The 19,720-nt window shown below is 42.2% G+C and overlaps 2 protein-coding genes and 3 non-coding genes across 5 annotated transcripts; 4 read left to right on the top strand and 1 right to left on the bottom strand.

Annotated features, from left to right (window-relative positions):
• Positions 1-1,987: 1,987 nt before the first annotated feature.
• Positions 1,988-6,182, top strand: RPL23 (ribosomal protein L23). The gene is made up of 5 exons (XM_010960495.3): positions 1,988-2,060; positions 2,642-2,725; positions 3,025-3,153; positions 5,826-5,939; positions 6,052-6,182. The coding sequence occupies exons 1-5, from the start codon at positions 2,048-2,050 to the stop codon at positions 6,132-6,134; spliced, it is 423 nt and encodes a 140-aa protein (XP_010958797.1). The 5' UTR covers positions 1,988-2,047; the 3' UTR covers positions 6,135-6,182.
• Positions 2,757-2,892, top strand: LOC123618434 (small nucleolar RNA SNORA21). The gene has a single exon (XR_006726874.2). It is a non-coding gene; the product is annotated as a small nucleolar RNA SNORA21 (small nucleolar RNA).
• Positions 6,183-8,410: 2,228 nt separating the features above from the next.
• SPMAP1 (sperm microtubule associated protein 1) lies at positions 8,411-11,213 on the top strand. The gene is made up of 3 exons (XM_010960496.2): positions 8,411-8,670; positions 10,043-10,142; positions 11,056-11,213. Exons 1-3 carry the CDS (start codon positions 8,464-8,466, stop codon positions 11,211-11,213), a joined length of 465 nt encoding a protein of 154 aa, XP_010958798.2. The 5' UTR covers positions 8,411-8,463.
• Positions 11,214-12,015: 802 nt separating this feature from the next.
• On the top strand, positions 12,016-12,087 carry TRNAC-GCA (transfer RNA cysteine (anticodon GCA)). The gene has a single exon. It is a non-coding gene; the product is annotated as a tRNA-Cys (tRNA).
• A 5,107-nt stretch (positions 12,088-17,194) lies between these two features.
• On the bottom strand, positions 17,195-17,267 carry TRNAP-AGG (transfer RNA proline (anticodon AGG)). Its single transcript has one exon. It is a non-coding gene; the product is annotated as a tRNA-Pro (tRNA).
• Positions 17,268-19,720: the final 2,453 nt, after the last annotated feature.

Consider the following 19,720-nt stretch of genomic DNA (forward strand, 5'->3'; position numbering starts at 1 on the left):
CACATGGAGACTATTGTAATATTTCTATTTCTGAAAAATTATTTCTGGCCATTGTGTAAAGAGTGAGTGGATGGAGTGGGGAGAAATAGGGGCCAGGAGATATGTTAGGAGGCTTCAGAAGTCATTTACGCTTGATGGAGGTGGCTTGGATCAGAGTGTTAGGAGCAGAGATGGAGAGAAGTGGATAGATTTGAGAGACACTGAGAAGGTAGACTGAGGAGAACTTGGACAGGAATCTCAGAAGGACGCCTGGATGGATGGTGGTTTCATTAATCAAGAGAGACAAATATGATAAGGAAATCATACACTCAGAAATGCGTGGAGTTTGCCTGAGAAGTGAAGGAGGGAGAAAAACTGGTAGCTAGAGAAACTGGCAGGATCAAGTGAAGGATTTAAGAGTGATAAGAGATTTCTAAATGTATAGGTTTACAGACCTCTTACTGTTGATGTGCCCCAGTGCTTAGTCCAGGGTCTTTTTTTATTTACCCTTACTTCTTTGTGATCCTATCCATGACCATGGCTTTAAATATACTTACATGCTGACAACTCTGAAATTTTTATCTCCCTATCTCTGGAACTCCAGGCTATTATGTCCAAGTTGCTATTTAAATCTCTTTTGGTTGTCTAATAGACATCTAACTCAGCATGTCCAAAACTGAACTCTATTTTTACCCCAAAACCTGTTGCTCCCATAGCATTCCCCATCTCAGCTGATGGTAATTCCATCTTCCACTTGCTCAGAACTAAAGCTGAAACATTTTTAGTCTTCTCTTTCTTTCACAACCCATATTTTGTTGGCTCTACCTCCAAAACACATCCAGAATTTGATCACATCACTTAATTTTACTGCCACCACTCTAGTCCAGACTCCCATTATTTCTCCTAGGTTACTGCAAGAGCGAAAGAACAGACCTCCTTACTTGTATCTTTGTGTTCCCTCCCACAGTCTAGTCTCAACTAGAATGATCCTTCTGACATATTACTCAGATCATGCCCCTCTCCTGCTTAAAATGAGTTTAAAAACAGCTTCCCGTTTCAGTCTGTAAATGTCAAAGTCCATACTGGTGTACAAAACCCTACACGACCCAGTTCCATTACTTCTTACCTTCTCTCTTACTACTCTTCCCTTCACTCACTCTGTCCAGTCACTCCTGGTTTCCTTGCTGGTCCTCATACTGTTCAGGTACATTCTCGCCTTGGGGCTCTCATTGGCTGATTACTCTATCTGGAATGCTCTTCCCTAGACAATCATATTGCAAATCCTTTCACTTTAAAATCTTTGCGCGAACGTCAACTTCTTCCATGAAGCCCACACTGGGCATTCTATTTTAAATTGCAATCTACCCCTCCTCCCACTTCCAGATCCCCATTTTTCTCCTTTTATTTTCATAATACTTACCACCATCTAACATAGTACATATAGCAATCATTACGTCAGTGGTTTAGTATCTAATATCCACTTTCACCGCTACCCTGTCAGAATGTAAGCTCCATAAGGGTGAGAATGTTATATTTTTTTCTCCTGATGTAGGACAGTATCAAGCATAAAGCAGTAGTTCAATAAATATTTTAACAAATATATCAACAGAAGGAAGTCAGAAGAATGGGAGAGTCTGAAGCAGTGAAAAGGGTAATGAATACCACAAGATATCTAAAACACAGATGATGATATGGGACTAAGCACACATATATATGGAATTATCTGTGGCGCTACAAAGGCCCTTCTCAATTATATCACAGCCTACTGAAACCTTTAGTGATCTTTTCCCCTCGCTCCCGATGCAGTGCGTTCTTTGGGGGCCTGCTATACATCACAAACCTTTTCATCATTTCTGAACCTTCTGCAGCCCTCAACCCCTCCACTGCCCACTCCGCTGCAAGAATTCAAGGCGACGTCTAGGATTTATGACGTAATAAGACAGCGCCCTGGGGCAAGAGGCGGATTGAACAGGTTCCGGGCCACGTGACGAGAGTGGGCGGGGCGTCAAAGTTCATATCCCAGTGTCCCTTGTACTTACTTCCTTTTCGTCCTTTTCCGGCGTTCAAGATGTCGAAGCGAGGTGAGGTTTCTGGCTCTGGAAGATCTTTCGCCATCTGCCGCGAGGAGACTGCTGGCCTCGCCCGGAGTGGCGGCCATGGGCAGCTGGGGCGCTTTGCTCTCCTCTGGGCCGGAGAGGGAGAGGAGGGACACTGCGAGAGCATCGGGAGGGCCCCCGAAAGTGGCGGGTGGAGGCCTGGGGGGTCGAGTTGGCAGGATCTATTCATGATTCTAGACCAAATCCTGCGGGGTGGCTCCGCACTTTAGCGGTGCAGTAATGGGGTTGGAGTTGCACTGGCTTAAGTGCCAGAGTGAGCGACTTGTGCGGCCTTGGCGGGAAAAACTAGCTGGTGCAAAAGTTGGATCGAGCATTGAGTCGTCCAGACCCTTTAATCTCAATGTAAGGGTGAGCCTAGTGAGGAATTGGCAATTTGCCAGGAGAACTGGTTGGCACATGGGGAGGGGGTAAAGTGGAATTTTAGAGAGTGGATCTACAGCGTACGTTCCCTAAAGCATACGTGGATGAGTTTATAGCTTGAGTGTGCGAAGGGAATCCCGAACCATAAGTGGATAGTGACCTCCTGTTTCCCTTCCTACCCACAGGACGTGGTGGGTCCTCCGGTGCGAAATTCCGGATTTCCCTGGGGCTTCCGGTTGGAGCAGTCATCAACTGTGCTGACAACACAGGTGAGAACTTCGGCTGCACTCTGCCGAACTCCCCTTTTTAAAAGCACTCAGTGGGCCTTTTGCTAATGACCCACTGAGCCGTCAAGAAAGGGCAGAATAAAAACACTGCTTTTGGGTGAAGCGGCAGCATGTTGTGTTGTTTTGCTTCAATCGGTGGTGTGACAGGGTGTTCCACCTGGGGGAGGATTAACTGCTTGGGAGTGGGAGTGTAAGGGGAGGGGGCTTTGGAAGTGTTGGGGAAATGCAGAACTGCCTGATAGGCCCTGAGAAAAGTCCTTTTTTTGTTTACATCTTTATAGGAGCCAAAAATCTGTATATTATCTCTGTGAAGGGGATCAAGGGACGACTGAATAGACTGCCTGCTGCTGGTGTGGGTGACATGGTGATGGCCACAGTCAAGAAAGGCAAACCAGAGCTCAGAAAGAAGGGTGAGTAGAGACAGAATCCTTGTGGTCTGTGGACAGTTGAAGGACCTCTCTCCTTATTGGAAAATGGAACAAGAGTTTTTTACCATCCTCGGGGCCTCTTAAAACTTCATTCCTTTGGGAAGCAGAGTAAGATACGTATCTGCAATTGAAGTTCTGCTCTTGCTGTCTTAGACACCATTCTGTTTTTGCCCCTATTCCCTAAGTGTATTGGTGACACTGAAGTCAGGGACCATCTTTTAAAATGTAAATCTTAACGCTTTCCTGCTTCTTAATTGGTTTTCAGTGTGTAAGCTGGGGGCATATTTATCCTGCCATTTCCCCAGCAAGTTCTGGAGGTAGTTACAGACCACCTCAGTCCTACACCTGTAGGACAAAAGCCCTGTCCTTACAGAATTTATAGTCCACCCACAGTGTGCCTTCCCCAGCTCTCTTTACTCCTTTTAGTTCTTGGATCCCCCCTCCCCCCAATTTATATCCCTTTGTGCCTCAGATCATTTCTACTTGGCTTTGCCTCCTACCTAAAATATTCTAATTCCAATCATCTTCAGTTCACTTCCTTGTTGACACCTCCCAAGTAACCCTTAACCCAGGTAGTAATTTTTTGTGTGACACTTAGGGTAGTTCCTTGTCCTTAAGTTGCATAAGAGCAGGTAATTGACCTTAGTTAATTGCCAATGCCTTGGCTACAAATGAACATGGTGGTATTTGGTGAATACATTTTTTGATAGGTGTGTTTTGAGCCCATCCAGGTGAGATCACAGTTGTAAGACCGATGTCACCTCAGGCAAGTTTCCTTTCCTGGAACTAATTTGAAAGGGAATAATGATATGTAGAAGAGATTAACTAAAGATTGACTTGTGACTCCAAAGGTTTGGCAAGGTTGCTTCTAAATCTAATAGAAAAACAGCTGCTCATTGCTTCATCACAGGCTACCCCCAAAAGTTTTCCCACTAGGTGTACAGATTAGAAGGGGGTGCCTCAGACACTTCTGACTTACAATGTGTTGTCTGACCTTAGAGCTTCAGATACCCAGTGCATTTTTCAGCTCCTGAACTTTTCTTGTGTGTTTGTTAAGTCTCTGCCCTGGGGTAGCTTGCTCTTCCAGAGAAGTCGTGGCCATCTCAGTACACAGTACAAATGTGTCAGGTCTCAGCTCTGTGTCACAGTTACTCTTTGTAGGCCTGCATACCACCCCCCAGGTTTTTAGCATTTTGGTTAGAATTCTTAACTTGTTCATCTCCGATATTCACTTGAGGGCTTGATGATACACAAGAAGCAGCATTGTGGTTAAGCATTGATGAGTTGATGTGTAGATTGGGATCAGCATGCAACTGGACGGGCTTTCCTCTTGAGAACACTTGCTGGGTCTGATCTGTGGCCTGGGGATCTGTCAGGGAAGGGCAAAGCAGTTGGCCATTGCTGTGGGTGAGATGGCAGCAGGATGTGCTGTCTGTCTCAGTCAGTTGTGGGACAGACCAGAGAACATGCTGTGATTTAAAAAATAGTTCTGACTTTCCAACTCTTAATGTCTTCTATGGTACTTCTTTCTTCTAAATGAATACAGTTGACCTTTGAATGATTTGGGTTTGAACTCTGCGGGTCCACTTATACACAGTTTTTTGTTTTTTCCACTGAATATATATTACTGTACTACACTCTGAGGTTGGTTGAATCAGCATATGTGAAGGGCTGGCGCTCCTAACCCTTCATTGTTGAAGGGTTGACTGTACATCTCACTTACAATGCACAGAAATGTGGAAAGGGTCAGGACTGGAAATCCAGGGTCCTGGATTTGTGTGGCCTTACTTGCTATATTCATTTGTGAGAATGTCAATCGTTTAAAAAAAAAAGTAGGTAAGGAGGTTCTCTGTGTATTGCCTGTCACTCAGTGTGTATCCCATTGTCAAGGGTAGCTAGGACCCTGTCTTTAAAGAAAATCTTGTGTTTCCAGTGTCTAATCAAGGTCTCCAAGCTACCAGATGTGTCTGACCCTAGTTCTTTCAAGTGCAGTAGATGTTTTGCTTTGAATGCCTGAAAAAGTTCGCTTTAGAGCAGTTAGGTTTTAAAAAGTTACTTACGACCCTGGAAAACAGTTCCTCAAAAAGTTAAACATAAAGTTAATTAAATAAGAAATTCAAGTTGAATTTCAGTTACCCATTTCTTAGACTCCAAGAGATGATCATTTAATTTGTTACACGTTCTACTTTCCAATGTAAGTGGGACCATTACTATCCCATAACTTATTCTTGCAGATGATTATCTTGTGTAATGAGCTTGGCCTCTCTTCGTTCAGTGTGAGGAGGGTTCCATTCTCAGTTCTGTGACATTAGGATCTTAATAGTACCCACCTATTGGGTGAAGTGGGGGAAAGAATATAAAGTGCTTAGCAAGTTTCCTGCTGGTATGTTGCTAATTGTCTTCCCAGAGTACAGATTTACACTTGCAAGGAAATGTAGGCAGTTTGGATTTGGAATAAGTAAGGTCTTTCTTTAAGAGATGATTGGTGTTTACATTGTCTCTCACGCTTGATTTTAGGAAATGAAAAGCTAATCATGAGTATGCATTCTGTCCAAATGGGAAATGTTGGGGAGCTAGACAAGGTATCGATTGCTTTCTCCTGGTGGCAGTGGGACTTGACAGGTTAATGACAGCTATTCTTTTTCCCCTCTTAGTACATCCAGCAGTGGTAATTCGACAACGAAAGTCATACCGGAGAAAAGATGGTGTGTTTCTTTATTTTGAAGATAACGCAGGAGTCATAGTAAACAATAAAGGCGAGATGAAAGGTGAGAAAGAATCCACATCATTCCCTAGGTCTTTGAGATTGGATGATTTAACTCTTGGGGCACAAGGAAAGGACCCTATGAGTTTACCTGTCACTTCATTCTTTTATGCCAGGTTCTGCCATCACAGGACCAGTTGCAAAGGAATGCGCAGACTTGTGGCCCAGGATTGCCTCCAATGCTGGCAGCATTGCATGATTTGTCACTGTATTTGTAAAAAATAAAAATAAAAATTATTTGCTCCCAGTGCTTGCCTTCTAGTTCTTTTCTACATTTCACTCTTCTTGACACCACCTGACCCCTTGTCTCCTTTGTAAAATAAACTACTTGGTGCAGACTTGCTCTGTGCATGTGTTTAAATAAAGAACAGTCCTTCACTTCTGTCAGTGTGCAGACTTTTGGAGTTCTCACAATTTCTGTTGTAAAAACTAATTATTTGGGTTTGGAGTCCTTAAATTGCATAGATAGTGTATGGTCAGATTCTGGACACACAAGTGGAGTTCAAGGAGTGATGTGAGTAGGAACCAGGTACATGGTATATATACACTTTTGCAGTTACAGGTTTTCTTTGGATAAATTGGCATGTAAATGAGCTTATATTTGTAAAACTTAACACATGGTAATTACTCATGGAAGATGACCAAGTTGTTAATATCTGCAAGTTTTTTGCTATCAGTGTTTTGGCAGGGTGGTCATAAAATGTATCTGCCAGACTCTAGCTTGAGAATAAAAGATGTAATGCCAGCACAGGCTTGAACCTTGGCAAATTCTGCCTAAAAGATTGAACATTGTAGATTTTTTCCCCAAACCATGGGAGTTGAATCAGGTGACATTCAGGGTCTGGGGAAAATGAGCACTCAGCGGGTTTGGATCAATGGTCTGGCCTTAAAAATGTTGGAAGAGGATTTTTACACTCAAGTTTGTGTTCACATATCTAGTACCTGTGTTTTTTATCTGTGAATTTGGGTATAATGAAAGGCTGAAGACCATAGCATTCACTTGATGGCTACCCTTTTGTACTTCAGATTTACTATAAGAGTGGTTCTCAAACTGAGGAGTTGGGAAATGTGTCCTAGTCAAATCTCAGACCAGTTAAGTCAGACTATAGAGGTAGGACCCAGGCATCAGTACTGTTTAAAGCTCCCCAGGATGTTGCAAAGTGCAGCCAAGATCAAAAACCAGTTCTCCATCTAGACTGATTAAATCTTGGTTTTAGGAATTTATAGGTCTGTAGAATAAACCTGTCTTCCTCCCCTGCCCCATCCTCCAGACTGGTGAATTTCAAGTCTTTAACATGAAGCCCCCAGATACTCCATTTAAAATAAATCCTTTTTATCCCCTTGTGTGATGGGAGATATCTCACCTTCCTGCCTCAAATGTGAGGTGGTAGAGCTGGGCCTATCATTTTTACTTCTGTCCTCTTAAGTCCTCCAGTGTTCTTTCCAGGTTCTTTGTAAGTTTTTAATAGAATGGACTCGAACTATAGACTTACTGTAATTTCAGATTTGATTTATAGAAGCTTTCCTGTCAGTGTAGTAAAGATTAAATATGCTGAGTCTTGAGTTGCCAGGGTTAGTGATTTTCCTGTATAGGTATAATGCCACCTTCTTCTAATACATGTGCCTCTGTATAATAGGGAACATAAAGGAATCCCTCCCAGAGCCTATTGCTTCACCTGTAAAATGATAATTACATCTCAAGAGTTGGTGTGAGGAGCAGAGGAGTTTGTACAAATCACCTTGATTTGTAAATCATATATATAAGGGTTTATTATTCAAGGGGAAACTGGGGGGAGTAAAAAGTATAAAGAAGGAAATAACAAAAATAACTAGAGGAAATCATTGTTCATGTTTTGCAGTATTCTATCATATAAATAAAATTAGCCAGAGGGGAAAGTAGGGTAATGTGTCAACCTACTGTTTTGTTGGTTTTCAAAAATTTAACAGGAGGAAGAATCTTTGCTGAGGAAAAGAATTGGGTAAGGAGGGAGGAAATACTTTTAAGTGGATTTACTGGAAGTCAGGAGACCTGAATTCCGATTCTAGTTCTGGATCTGCCCCTATATGGATTTAAGGAATATTCCAATATTTCTGAGCTTCAACTTCTAGTTCTGTAAAAAGAGTTGGAAATAGATGCTTTCTGAACTCTTTGTGATTTATTCTGGGTACAAGCGTTTCAAGGGAACTGAGTTTGGTAAATGTATATAATAAAGTGGGAGCAGACACTGGTTTTAAAAGGAAAACAGCGGGATAGGGTGGGCCCGATTGCGCTCACACTGCCCACATACAGTAACCTCCCTTCTCCCCTTCAATCTCCGATTCCTCTTGTATAGTTTCCTCCTAGACATTGCTCACCTCAGGACCACGCAAGCAACTACCTCCACAACCCTGAGAGGCTACCCTGTAGGATGGGGACAATAGGGTTGTGTCACAGAAGTCTTTGACACCACGTAACAATGCGCAGGGGGTGTTGCACCTAAGACCCTCCGCTCCCGCCAGAAAAGCCCTCGGAGGCTGAGGTGGTTAGGATGGTGCATTTGTGCGAGTGTCCTCTGCGGCTGGAGAAGAGCTTCATTTTGGATGGGGTGGCTGTGAGCACCATGGCCCGCAGCTATGAGCATGTGAGGCCCAAGCTCTGGTCGGCGATTCCACCATACAACGCGCAGCAGGACTGCCACGCCCGCCGGTACTTCCGGAGCCGCGTTGTCCCACCCATCTTGCGGAAAACTGACCAGGTACCGAAGGACTGCGGCGGACCCCGCAGTCTGTGTCTGCGGAGGTTGGCCCAGGTGGCGGGGCCGGCTTCCCAAACCCGAGCGTCTCACTCCGCGCCCTCAACCAGCAGGGAGGCTCCCCCACCCACACCCCCTCAGTATCCTTAATGAAACCCTGGACCTGGTGGAGGCGGGAAACCGGTGTTGAGCGCGAGATCCCTGAGCTCACGGAAACACCTTCCACTCCAGAACTTGAGAACGATCTCATTTGGTTTTCTGCAAGCTTAGGGAACCGGGCTCAAAGCCTGCCTCTGCCAAGCAAATCGGCTTCACTGGCCTTTTTGACGTCACGGGCCTTCCCTTTGGGGTGACCTCCCGCCGCCAAATCTGTAAAAGCCCGACAGCCAGTGAACAAGACAAAGAGAACTGCGGAGAACCGCCAGGCGAGGTGCCCTCGATCCGCTGACGTCATAGTTCAAGGGGGCTTGCTCTCGCAGTCCCCTTCTGTGAGCTAAGGGAAGGAACTTCCCGAACTTTTACAGGCCTCACTTCTACCTGGCCTTTTCCCTCATGGGCGTTGCCCCAACCCCGCAGAGTATCCCGGCAGCAAAGATTCTGAGGCTATTTGATGATGGCTACAATTTTTTTCTCAACACTTTTTGCCTTCAATATTTGTGTCTCAAAATATAAACCAGTGGTATGGGGAGAAGAGGACTTAATGCGGGTTATTCCGTGAACAAATACTGGGTGTTTGCAAGCATGCGTGTTCAGTGCATGCATCTGGACACACATCTGTGTGGGCCATATTTGTGTGTGTACTGTCTACTTATGTAATTTTTATAGCAGAAGGAGCCAGAATCTGGGGGGAAACTCCACTGTTTAAAAGCTTGGGAGTAATATGGTGTACACCATTTTGAAACTTTCTATGTTCCATTTTATAAGTATTCTTTAATCGTCACAACCACCATGCTGTGGTAGGCATTATTTTCATTTATATGAAGATAATGTCTATTGGAACTTTACTTTGCCAGGCCCCTTATTTGAACTACATATTTCACTTAAATCTCACAGCAACCTTCCTTTTACTGGTGAGGAAATTGATGTCCAAAAAAGCTATGTCATTGGCCTGAGGTCACACAGCTTGTTAGGGGCAGAGCTGGAATTAGAACCAGTCTCTCTGACAGCAGACAGTGAGCCTTTAACTGCCAACCTACCCTGCCTCTGAGGCAACAGGTTACTAAGTATATTTAATCTGTCTGGCCCTGTGACCCCTGACTGTGACCTCTTCTCCCTCCCCTCAACAAGCCAGGGTTGGGGGAAGGAGAGCAGTTTGGACTGCGCACCTTTTAGCGACCTGACTGACAGTTTTCTGTATTTTCTCCCTCACTCTCAGGATCACGGCGGTACAGGAAGGGATGGCTGGATAGTGGATTATTTCCACATCTTTGGTCAAGGACAGAGATACCTCAACAGGAGAAACTGGGCGGGGGCAGGCAAGTTGCCACCTCACTTTCCAGCCTCACTAGGATCCCACCTAAGAAGAGTAGTGGGCATTCACAGTTCAGAGAGAGAAACTGGGCCATAAAATGATTTGGTGAGGAGGGTGGGGGATGGAGAGACCCAAGGACTCACTGCATCCTCCAGCTTTTCTTCTCATATGTGAGCAGATGGTGTCACAGTCCTTCCTAATGCTTAGTTATTGAGCACCCACTGAGTGTCAGGTCCTTCTTACTCTCATACTATCCTCATGTTATGACCAGGGAAATTGAGATTTAGGGAGATAAATTGACTTGCTAAGAAAGGCTGAGCTGGGATTGGAATTCCATTCTTTCCAATTAAAAAGCCCATGTTCCTCTCACTAATCCCTCAGCAGGCTGTGTCCTGCTCACTCTCCAGGACCAATTTAGCAGCAACAGGAAAGGGAGAGTGGAGAGATGTTTTTCTGGTGGGGTGACCCCTCCTACGACCCCTCCTCCTGTCCCATCTCCACGGCTCTTTGGCCACATTCCAGTCACATGATCCCTTTGCACCAGTGAACTCATTCATTTTCTCCAGATGGGCCAGACTCAAGAGTGAAATTTCTCAGTTCTCCTGGGAGCGAGGCAAGTTCAGCCAAGCCCAGAAGTTTCTGGCCTTTCCTGTCCCAGCACAAATCAATCATTCATGCTTCTTTTGCATGCTATGTCTAGTATGAGGTTTGGTTTCTAGGATGCCATCTGTCTCCTCCACCTCACCAACCCTTGGCTTTTCAGCCAAGAGGCTCGAGACATTTGAGGATTGAGGGTTCGGCTGGGACGAGGAGCACAGTGACTATAGCTGGGTTGGCATCTTATCCCAGCCTTGCGGGAATGGGGAAAGCAAGAGGGGGCTGAATGCAGACTCAGGCCTCTCTCTCTGTCCCCCAAGGGCATTCCCTCCAGCAGGTGACCGGGCATGATCACTATAATGCCGATCTGAAAGCGATCCAGGGGTTCAATGGCAGGTTTGGCTATCGCCGAAACACCCCAGCTCTCCGCCAGCGCCCATCTGTCTTTGGAGAGGTCACCCAATTCCCTCTCTTCTAACTTCAGCTCTTCCCTTCACATCCCTTGACCTGAATTTTTAAGACAGATGAGTACATGAACTCTCAATGTTATCTGATATTAAAAAAATTTTGTGTGTGTGCCTCCAAGTGTGCTGTGTCTTCCCTGAGGCTGGGGGAGGGGGCAAACTAGTTTCTCTACCCTCAGCATCTCTACTCTGTGGAGAAAGTAGAAGGAAAGAGGGTTCCCAGGCTGTGCCCTTAAACTCCATGTGAATGGTGCCAGGCTTGAAAGGAGAGGCCTCAGCTCTCCCCTGCCACTGTGATAATGAGGAACCACACTACTTAAGCCCTAATCCAACCTCTTCCCCAGGCATCAGCCCCAGGCAGAAGCTTGCTACTGTTTTCCATCAAGAATAGAGCAGGCAGTGTGGCCACAGGGATTGGCGTTGGTTGCTCTGAGAAGGATTTCCTGATTTTTCTGAGTCATCCCATCCAAAAGAATTGGTGTCTCCCTTCTCCTTTCCACCCTCAACTCATCAAGAGGCAGGGGATGATATCTGGGACTGCTTTTAAGACTAAAGATTCTGCCATAGTAATACCGTGTTTGTGGAAGTTTCTCTACCATCACTATGTCAGTTTCTTTTTCAGCTAGTTTCCAGGATGTCATTTTTCAAGTGCCCCCACCCAGTTTATTGGTGGCCAAGAGAAAAACCAAAGCAGATGACAGATACGAAAGGAGGTGGAGCTTTAGAATACAAAGTTTGCCAGAGCTCTAGAGTGGGTGGAACCTGATTGTATTGAGTCACCATAAGTGGACAAGGAAGAGAGACATAGTAGGTCACGGGGGTATAGCTCAGGGGTAGAGCATTTGACTGCAGATCAAGAGGTCCCCGGTTCAAATCCGGGTGCCCCCTGAAGTTTCCAGCTCTTTTACTGAGTAAATAATTCTTCACTCCCAGCCCCAGGGTCACTATAGGAGTAAGACAAGAACTCTTAACTCATTCTTGTCCTGAAATACTAGTTACTCCCACATTCCAAACTACCGCTTAGGACAGACCCCTGGAGGACCCCGCTGGGTGTCAATTAAGACAAAACTTGTGAGGAAATTCTTAATCTAAAATTAGGTCTAAGAATTGTGAACACAATTTAGCAATCTGACATATGATAGGGTAAAGATAAAGACATTCCTACAGTATATATTATTGAGAACTTGGTACATGCAAGGATGCAATGAATTAAAAGATGAAAGAGGGCAGCTGTCCTCAGGGAGCTTTCAGTCTGGTGGAAGTTGACACATTCAGACACTGCCGTCAGAGAAAGAGCACTTGCTTGCAGCTCAAGAAAGAGAGAACTTTAGAAAAGACCCACCCACTTTTTCTAGTTGTAATTTTTAATAATTGTTCAGCAGAGGTACTGGGGATTGAACCCAGAATCTCATGCATGCTAAGCACGTGCTCTACCACTGAGCTATACCCTACCCCTCCTAGATTTAATTTCTAACCTCAGCTTCCCTACAATTTGAAGAGCTATTTCTGCCTGATCTGAAGAGTTAATAATATTAACCTGTTGCTTACAGCACTGTGCAATCCCCTCCCTAGAGGGTTACGGGCACTTGCTTCTTAATTGTTTATTGTGCCCATCAAGTCTTCTTGGAGCCAAACAGTGAGCCAGCCTTTTCATTTGGGAACTTCCAAATGTCTATATCTGCAGATCACCATCCTCCATTTGTTGGGTCATTTTTCCACAGAAAAATTCAGATCTCCTGCCTGGGATATTTGCCTTGAGCTAGCATTTTGGGAGTAGGACAAGGAAGAGGAAAGGAATTAATGACTCCATTTTTTTAATAAGCAGATTTTCACTTAATCCCAACTGCCATTCTGAAAGCCCTTGGCCATCCAATTGGAAGTGGAGGGGTCTCACAGATTCAGTCTCTCCAACAAATCTTTCACCTATGGAATTGGGGATCTTAACTGCTCCTTATACAGACTTTCAGCAAAATTCTCTATTTGCAGCCTACTTGGTGGTGCCAAGTTCCTAGATTTCCCAGGGTTCTTCAAGCATCAGTCACTTCTCTTCTTGGTTCCTCTCCACAGTTCTCGTTCTTGGAAACCACCATTTTACTTTCTGTCTGTATGAATTTGACTACTCTAGGACCTCATATAAGTGGAATCATACAATATTTGCCTTTTGTGTCTGGCTTACTTCTCTTAGCATAAGTCTTCAAGGTACCTCCATGTTGTAGCAGGTGTCAGAATTTCATTCCTTTCTAAGGCTGTATATATCTATATCTATATATCTATATCTATATAAACACTTTGTTTATCCATCCATCAGTGGATATTTGCATCACTTCCACATTTTGACTACTGTAATTAATGCTACTATAAACAGTATGATCAGAGTATATAAATATCTGTTCTAGTTCCCAAATCAAATTCTTTAGGGTATATACTCAGAAGTTGAATTACTGGATCATATGGTTACTCCATGTTTAATTTTGTGCGGAACTGCTGTATACCTAGAGATATTTTTGAACTATTGATGCCTAGTGGGACATAGATCTCCAGATATATTTCTTTATCTCTCAGGGCATTTAAATTGTGCGCTCAAGATGGAGAACCACTGCCAGAGCCAACAGGTTTCAGCTTCCACTTCTCTGCTAAATCACACATCCCACCCCACCCACACTGCTTTCCATCTTCAAAAACCATTTGACACAGTCCTTCTGTTCCCTCTCCAGTTCTCTTTGTCCTTGTCAGGTTATACCTGCTGTCATTTTGGTGGAGTTTGGGGAGGGAGTGGAGCTAAATGCACATGTTCCACAGCCCTTGTTTCTCTGTGATAGTTATTCTTTTATGGATTTTTCAATGTACACACATGTGGACTATCTCTTGAGTTGGAATTCCTTATGAATTCCTTGTGCCTGCTCTCTTTACAGTGGCCAGGAAAGAGTTTTCTTGCATTCTTTTTTCCCCCACATCTTTTAGAATTGAAGTATAGTTGATTTACAATGTTGTGTTAACTTCTAGTGTACAGCAAAGTGATTCAGTTATACATATATTTGTTTCCATTATGGTTTATTACAGGATATTGAATACAGTTCCCTGTGCTTTACAGTAGGACCTTGTTGTTTATTTTATATATAAAAGTTTGTATCTATTAATCCCAAACTCCTAATTTATCCCTCCTCTACCCCTTTTCCCCTTTGGTAACCATAGGTTTGTTTTTCATGTCTGTGAGTCTGTTTCTGTTCTGTAAATAAGTTCATTTGTATCGTATTTTAGATTCCACATGAGTGATGTATGGTATTTGTCTTTCTCTTTCTGACTTACATCATTTAATATGATAATCCCTAGGTTCATCCATGTTGCTGCAAATGGCATTATTTCATTCTTTTTTATGGCCGAGTAGTATTCCATTGTATTTTCTCTATATCCATAGTAACTTCCTTACCCATTCATTGGTCGAAGGACATTTAGGTTTGCATTCTTGAATTCATTCATTTACTCATTTGTTCAGAGTAGCCACAATACAGAACACCTATTCTATGCTAGGCACACACTGGATACTTCTTACAGGATGGCAGCTGTTGGCCAAACAATAGATGTAACTTTATCAAAATGATACACATTCAGTTAAATGAAAACTGTCTTCCATTTCCTGCCCTTTTTGCTGTATTGCTATTTTGATAGACACATGCCAGCACAATATTGGAAGTTGCTTTCAACATGCCTAGCCACCTCCACCTTTTTACCCTAGTAATTAAAAGACAATAGGGGGGAGGTTATAGGTCATGTGGCACCTTACAAGATTAAGAAGGAAGGTCATCTCCTAAGGAATTACGACCTTTGATCAGATTAAGAAAAAGGAAGTTTATCTCCTAAAGAGATTTGGTTAATGCAGATGCACAGTACACACTAAAGAGGAGGGAGAAGGCCCAAACCGGCAAAGAAAATTTTTATGTTTAAATTTTTCTCGTCTTGCCAAAAAATGACTTTTATTTCATCACCATGAATATTCATGTAGAAGTTTTTGTCTGGGTACATGTTTTCATTTAACTTGAGTATAAACTGAGAAGTGGAATTGCTGGGTCATATGGGAACTTATATTTAACCTTTTGAGGAACTGCTAGACTGTTTTCCAAAGGGCTGATTCTCTTTTGAAGTTTCTTTTTCAAATAAATTGAAGTAGATCCTGAATACATTTAAAACAACTACGAGAACTAATAAGTGAATTTAGCAAGTTTGTAAAGCATAAGGTTAATACACCAAAAAATTATATTTTTACATATGAAAAGAAAATAGTTTCTCCTACTTACAGGTTCAATTCTCTGACTACCAAATGTGTGAGGGTTTTTCCCACACCAAGCTATTCTCCAGTTCTCTGTGGATATCAGCTGGGTGTCCTACATTCAATTTAATTCAATTCTTTTTATAGTTTTTTTTTTTAAATGGAGACTAAAAAGGACTTTAACAGGGATTGAACCTATAACCTCAGGCACGCTAAGCATATACTGTACCATTGAGCTATCTCCTTCCCCTAACTTAGCTCAATTCTTGCATTTAGTGTTCAGAGACAGTAACAGTAACAATGAGATGTGCTTTTTCAAGTTCTGTGCCAGGTTTGGGAAGCATGCTTGGACCTGTAGCCCCAAACCTACTTTGCCACCACTTCTTGGTGACATAATGATTGATTGCTTTCTTTTTTACTTTTACTGAAGCATACGTAGAGAAAAGAGCATTTATCAAAAGTGTGCAGTTCATCCCACCTTGTGCACACCTGGGTAACCAGCGTCCAGCATCCCTCCCCAGGCGCTCTTGTGGTCCTTCTGCCACTAAAGGTTACCTGTGTCCTGACAAGAACATTATAGACTTGTTTTGCCTGTTTCTGAACTTTATATAAGTGGAAATACTACAGCATATGGTCAGTACACACTTCCTGGTTCTTTTATTTAATGTTAAGTCTGTGAGGTATATTCATGTTGTCTCTATCAGTGGTTTTTTTTTAATTGTCATTTTTCATTGATTTTTTTCTTTTTATTTATATATTTATTGACTTTTGCTGGGGGTGATAATTAGGTTTACTTATTTATTCAATGGAGGTAATGGGGATTGAACCCAGGACCTCCTGCACACTAGGTAGGAGCTCTATCATTGAGCTATACCCTTCCCCCCTCATTGTCTGATTGTCTTACAGTTTATTTACCCATTCTATTTATGGACATTTGGGTCATTTCTACTATTTTAATAATTTTTTGTTAAAAAATAAAAGTAAAATAAAAATATCTCAATCAAAAAAATAGCATGACAAAGATAAATAAGTAAATTTAACAAAAGATGTACAAGACCTCTATTTTTAAAATTACAAAACACTGCTGGAATTAAAGAACTCCCAAATAAATGGAAGAATATACCATGTGCACATACTGAAGACTCATTTTGAAGTGATAGGGGATGTCAGTTCTCCAAAGCCATAGACTCAGCAAAATCCCCATCAAATCCCAGCACTTTTAAGTTGTCAACTAAAATATATGTGGAAATACAAAAGTCCTAGAATATCCAAAGTAATCCTCAAAGAAAGGAACAAAATTGAATGACTTAACGCTGCCTACTTTCCAAACTTTATATAAAGCTGTGGTAATTGAGACAGATGGCACTGACATAAGGATTGACAAATAAATCAGCTGTGGAGAATAGAGAGCCCAGAAATAGACCCACACTTATCTGATCATTTGCTGTTTAACAAGGCACCAAAATAATTCAATGGGGAGAAAATTTCTTTTCAAAAATGGGTGCCAGAATTACTGGATATCCAGATGGAAGATGAGAATCTCATACTATATACAAAAATAAATCCCAGAGATGGCTCATCACAACCTAGGGTAGACCCAAAATGTAGTGATGTGAGCTAGTTAAGTCTGTAGCTGACTATGATTTTAGTGACATCCACACATGTGTACTATTCAAGGCTCTCTATTCTTGAATAGAGATAATACAGGAAGACTCACTTTTTTTTTTCTAATGGAGGTACTGAGAATTGAACCCAGGGCCCTGTGCATCCTAAGCATGTGCTCTACCACTGAGCTATACCCTCCCCACAAGATTCATTTCTTAATAACCACAGAACCAGTCAAATGCTATGGGCTACTGGCCCAACCACAGAAAATGCAGACCAGTGAATTGGAGACTATCATTATGCTCTGTAACTCCTGTTAAAAAACAAAATTCAATTAAGTAAATTTGAAGATCTAATTGGTTTTATTCAACAATTCATAACTAGGGTAGCATCCCATCTAGCGAATTAAAAGGAGCTCTGAGGAGCTGTACAAAATGCAAGATTTTATACACAGAAGGAGGAGCAAGGAAGTTATTTTAGTAATGAATAGATTGTTTCAGGCAAAGTCACCTTCCTTTTGGGGGAAGTTGGGGGATCTATCAAGTAGATTACCTCACTAGTGTAGTGTTGACCAGATAATTCCAGATTGATGGGTCACATTCCTGGGAGAGGCTGAAACTACAATTAGTTTAAGTGTTAAGTACTGGTTTGCTTATGTGGGGCTTAGCACAATTGACTCCATTATGGGGCCTGTTGTTTGTTTTTTTAACATTCGCAATGGTCTCCTAAGCATTGTGGCTTATTTTTGAGTGGCATGATAACACCTTCCTTGTTGTATGTGGCCTGTTTCTGTGATGTATTGAGTGGAGTTGTGAGCACTGATGCTTGTAACTCCAAGCTAAACACATTTTTATGATGTTCCTCTCTTTAAATGACCTTGCCCTGTCCAATAAGTAAATGATTGTCTCAAAAATTTAATTCAGGAAGGATCATATACCATAAAGCTGTTAAAGGAAGACAGGAGATTCTCTCTCTGATTTTAGGGCAGGGAAAGTTTCCTTAGTGTGTGACTAGGGTTCCCTCCATGACCAAACTTTAGAAAGGCTCTTCTAAGCTTTTCCAACTAGGTCTTGAGTTTTGAACTTCCATGTTCCTCTTTGCATTGTCCAATTTTAGCACCATCCTCCATGTCTGATCACCTTCCGCATCTGATCTGGTTCCTTATCCCCTACCATCCTGCAGGTGACATGTGACCACCCTGGCCTGCCTTTAGGTTGGTTTAGCCAGAATCTCCCCTTGTCCTTGATATTTTCTGTTAGTGATTTTCCATCCACCAACCCCTGTGCTGCTGCTTCGCAATAAACTCCCACTTGCCCATGCTGTATTCAGAGTTGAGTGCAATCTCTCTCCCCCATTTCAAGACTCCATACCTATCTTGGTTGCCCTCCTCTTAAATAAAATCTTCCTTACCACTGTTCCTTAACAAGTGTAATGAACAATTTTTTCTTTAACAAGAGGACACAAAAGGCATAAAAGAAAATATTGATAAATTAGACTTCACCAAAGTTTAAAACGTCTGCTTATCAAAAGACACTGTTAAGAAAAATAAATATGCAAGTCCTGACTAGGATAAATCATTTGCAAAATATATACCTGACAAAGAACTGGTGTCTGGAATATGTAAAGAACTCTTATAACCCCAAAGTAAAAAGAGTGTAAACAACCCAGTTAAGAAATGAAGAAATGACTTGAAGAGACATTTATGTTTTTTGAGGGGGGTAATTAAGTTTTCCTACTTATTTATAGAAGAAGTAGTGGGGATTGAACCCAGGACTTTATGCATACCAAGCATGCACTCTACCATTTGAGCTATACCCTCCCCTGAGGAAGTACTTCATAAAAGATGAGTTACAAATAAATGTCCAATAAATCCATGGAAAAGTAGTTAATACCATTAGTCATCAGAAAAGTGCAAATTAAAATCACATTGTGACACATCACATGTATCAGAATGACTAAAATTGAAAAGACTGACAACACCAAATACGAACTCTCAATCAAATTGGTGGGAATATAAAATGGTATACCATTTTGGGAAAAGATCTGGCTGTTTGTATAAAACTAAAATATATTGACCTATGGCCTAGCAATTCCATTCTTAGGATTTTACTCAAGATAAATAATACCATATGCTCACAGACCTATGTATATAGAAATGTTCATAGCTGATTTATTCATAATAGGCAAAACTAAAAACAGACTGGGGCTCACCAATGGGAAAATGATTTGAAAAATCTGTGGTTTACACATACAGTAAAATACTACTCACCAATAAAAAAGAGTAAATTACTGATACAAGATAGATGAATCTTACAAATATTACTCTGAATAAAAGCCTATACAAATGAGTAGGTAAAGTACTTATTCCATTTGTATGTAATTCTAGAACAGGCAAAACTAATGTATGGTGGGGGAAAAAAACACAGGAGTGGTTGCCTGTGGGGTGGGGGTTGAGACAAAGATTAACTGGGAAGACAAGTGAGGGAACTTTCTGCAGATGATGTCAATGTTCCACCTTTTTTTTTTTTTTTACTTATCTTTTTTTGGGGGTAATTAGGTTCACTTACTTATTTTTACTTGGAGGTACTGGGGATTGAACCCAGGACCTCATGCATGCTAAGCACACAGTCTACCACTGAGCTGTACCCACCC

This window comes from Camelus bactrianus, chromosome 16 (assembly GCF_048773025.1).
Source record: "Camelus bactrianus isolate YW-2024 breed Bactrian camel chromosome 16, ASM4877302v1, whole genome shotgun sequence".
Lineage (NCBI taxonomy): Eukaryota > Metazoa > Chordata > Mammalia > Artiodactyla > Camelidae > Camelus > Camelus bactrianus.

Excerpts from the sequence above, each read along its gene's own strand:
- SPMAP1 (XM_010960496.2), top strand. The coding sequence starts at position 8,464 with ATGGTGCATTTGTGCGAGTGTCCTCTGCGGCTGGAGAAGAGCTTCATT. Across the intron at positions 8,671-10,042 it reads TCTTGCGGAAAACTGACCAG|GATCACGGCGGTACAGGAAG; the intron begins GTACCGAAGGAC and ends CCTCACTCTCAG. Across the intron at positions 10,143-11,055 it reads GAGAAACTGGGCGGGGGCAG|GGCATTCCCTCCAGCAGGTG; the intron begins GCAAGTTGCCAC and ends CTGTCCCCCAAG.
- RPL23 (XM_010960495.3), top strand. Across the intron at positions 2,726-3,024 it reads CAACTGTGCTGACAACACAG|GAGCCAAAAATCTGTATATT; the intron begins GTGAGAACTTCG and ends ACATCTTTATAG. Across the intron at positions 5,940-6,051 it reads CAATAAAGGCGAGATGAAAG|GTTCTGCCATCACAGGACCA; the intron begins GTGAGAAAGAAT and ends CTTTTATGCCAG.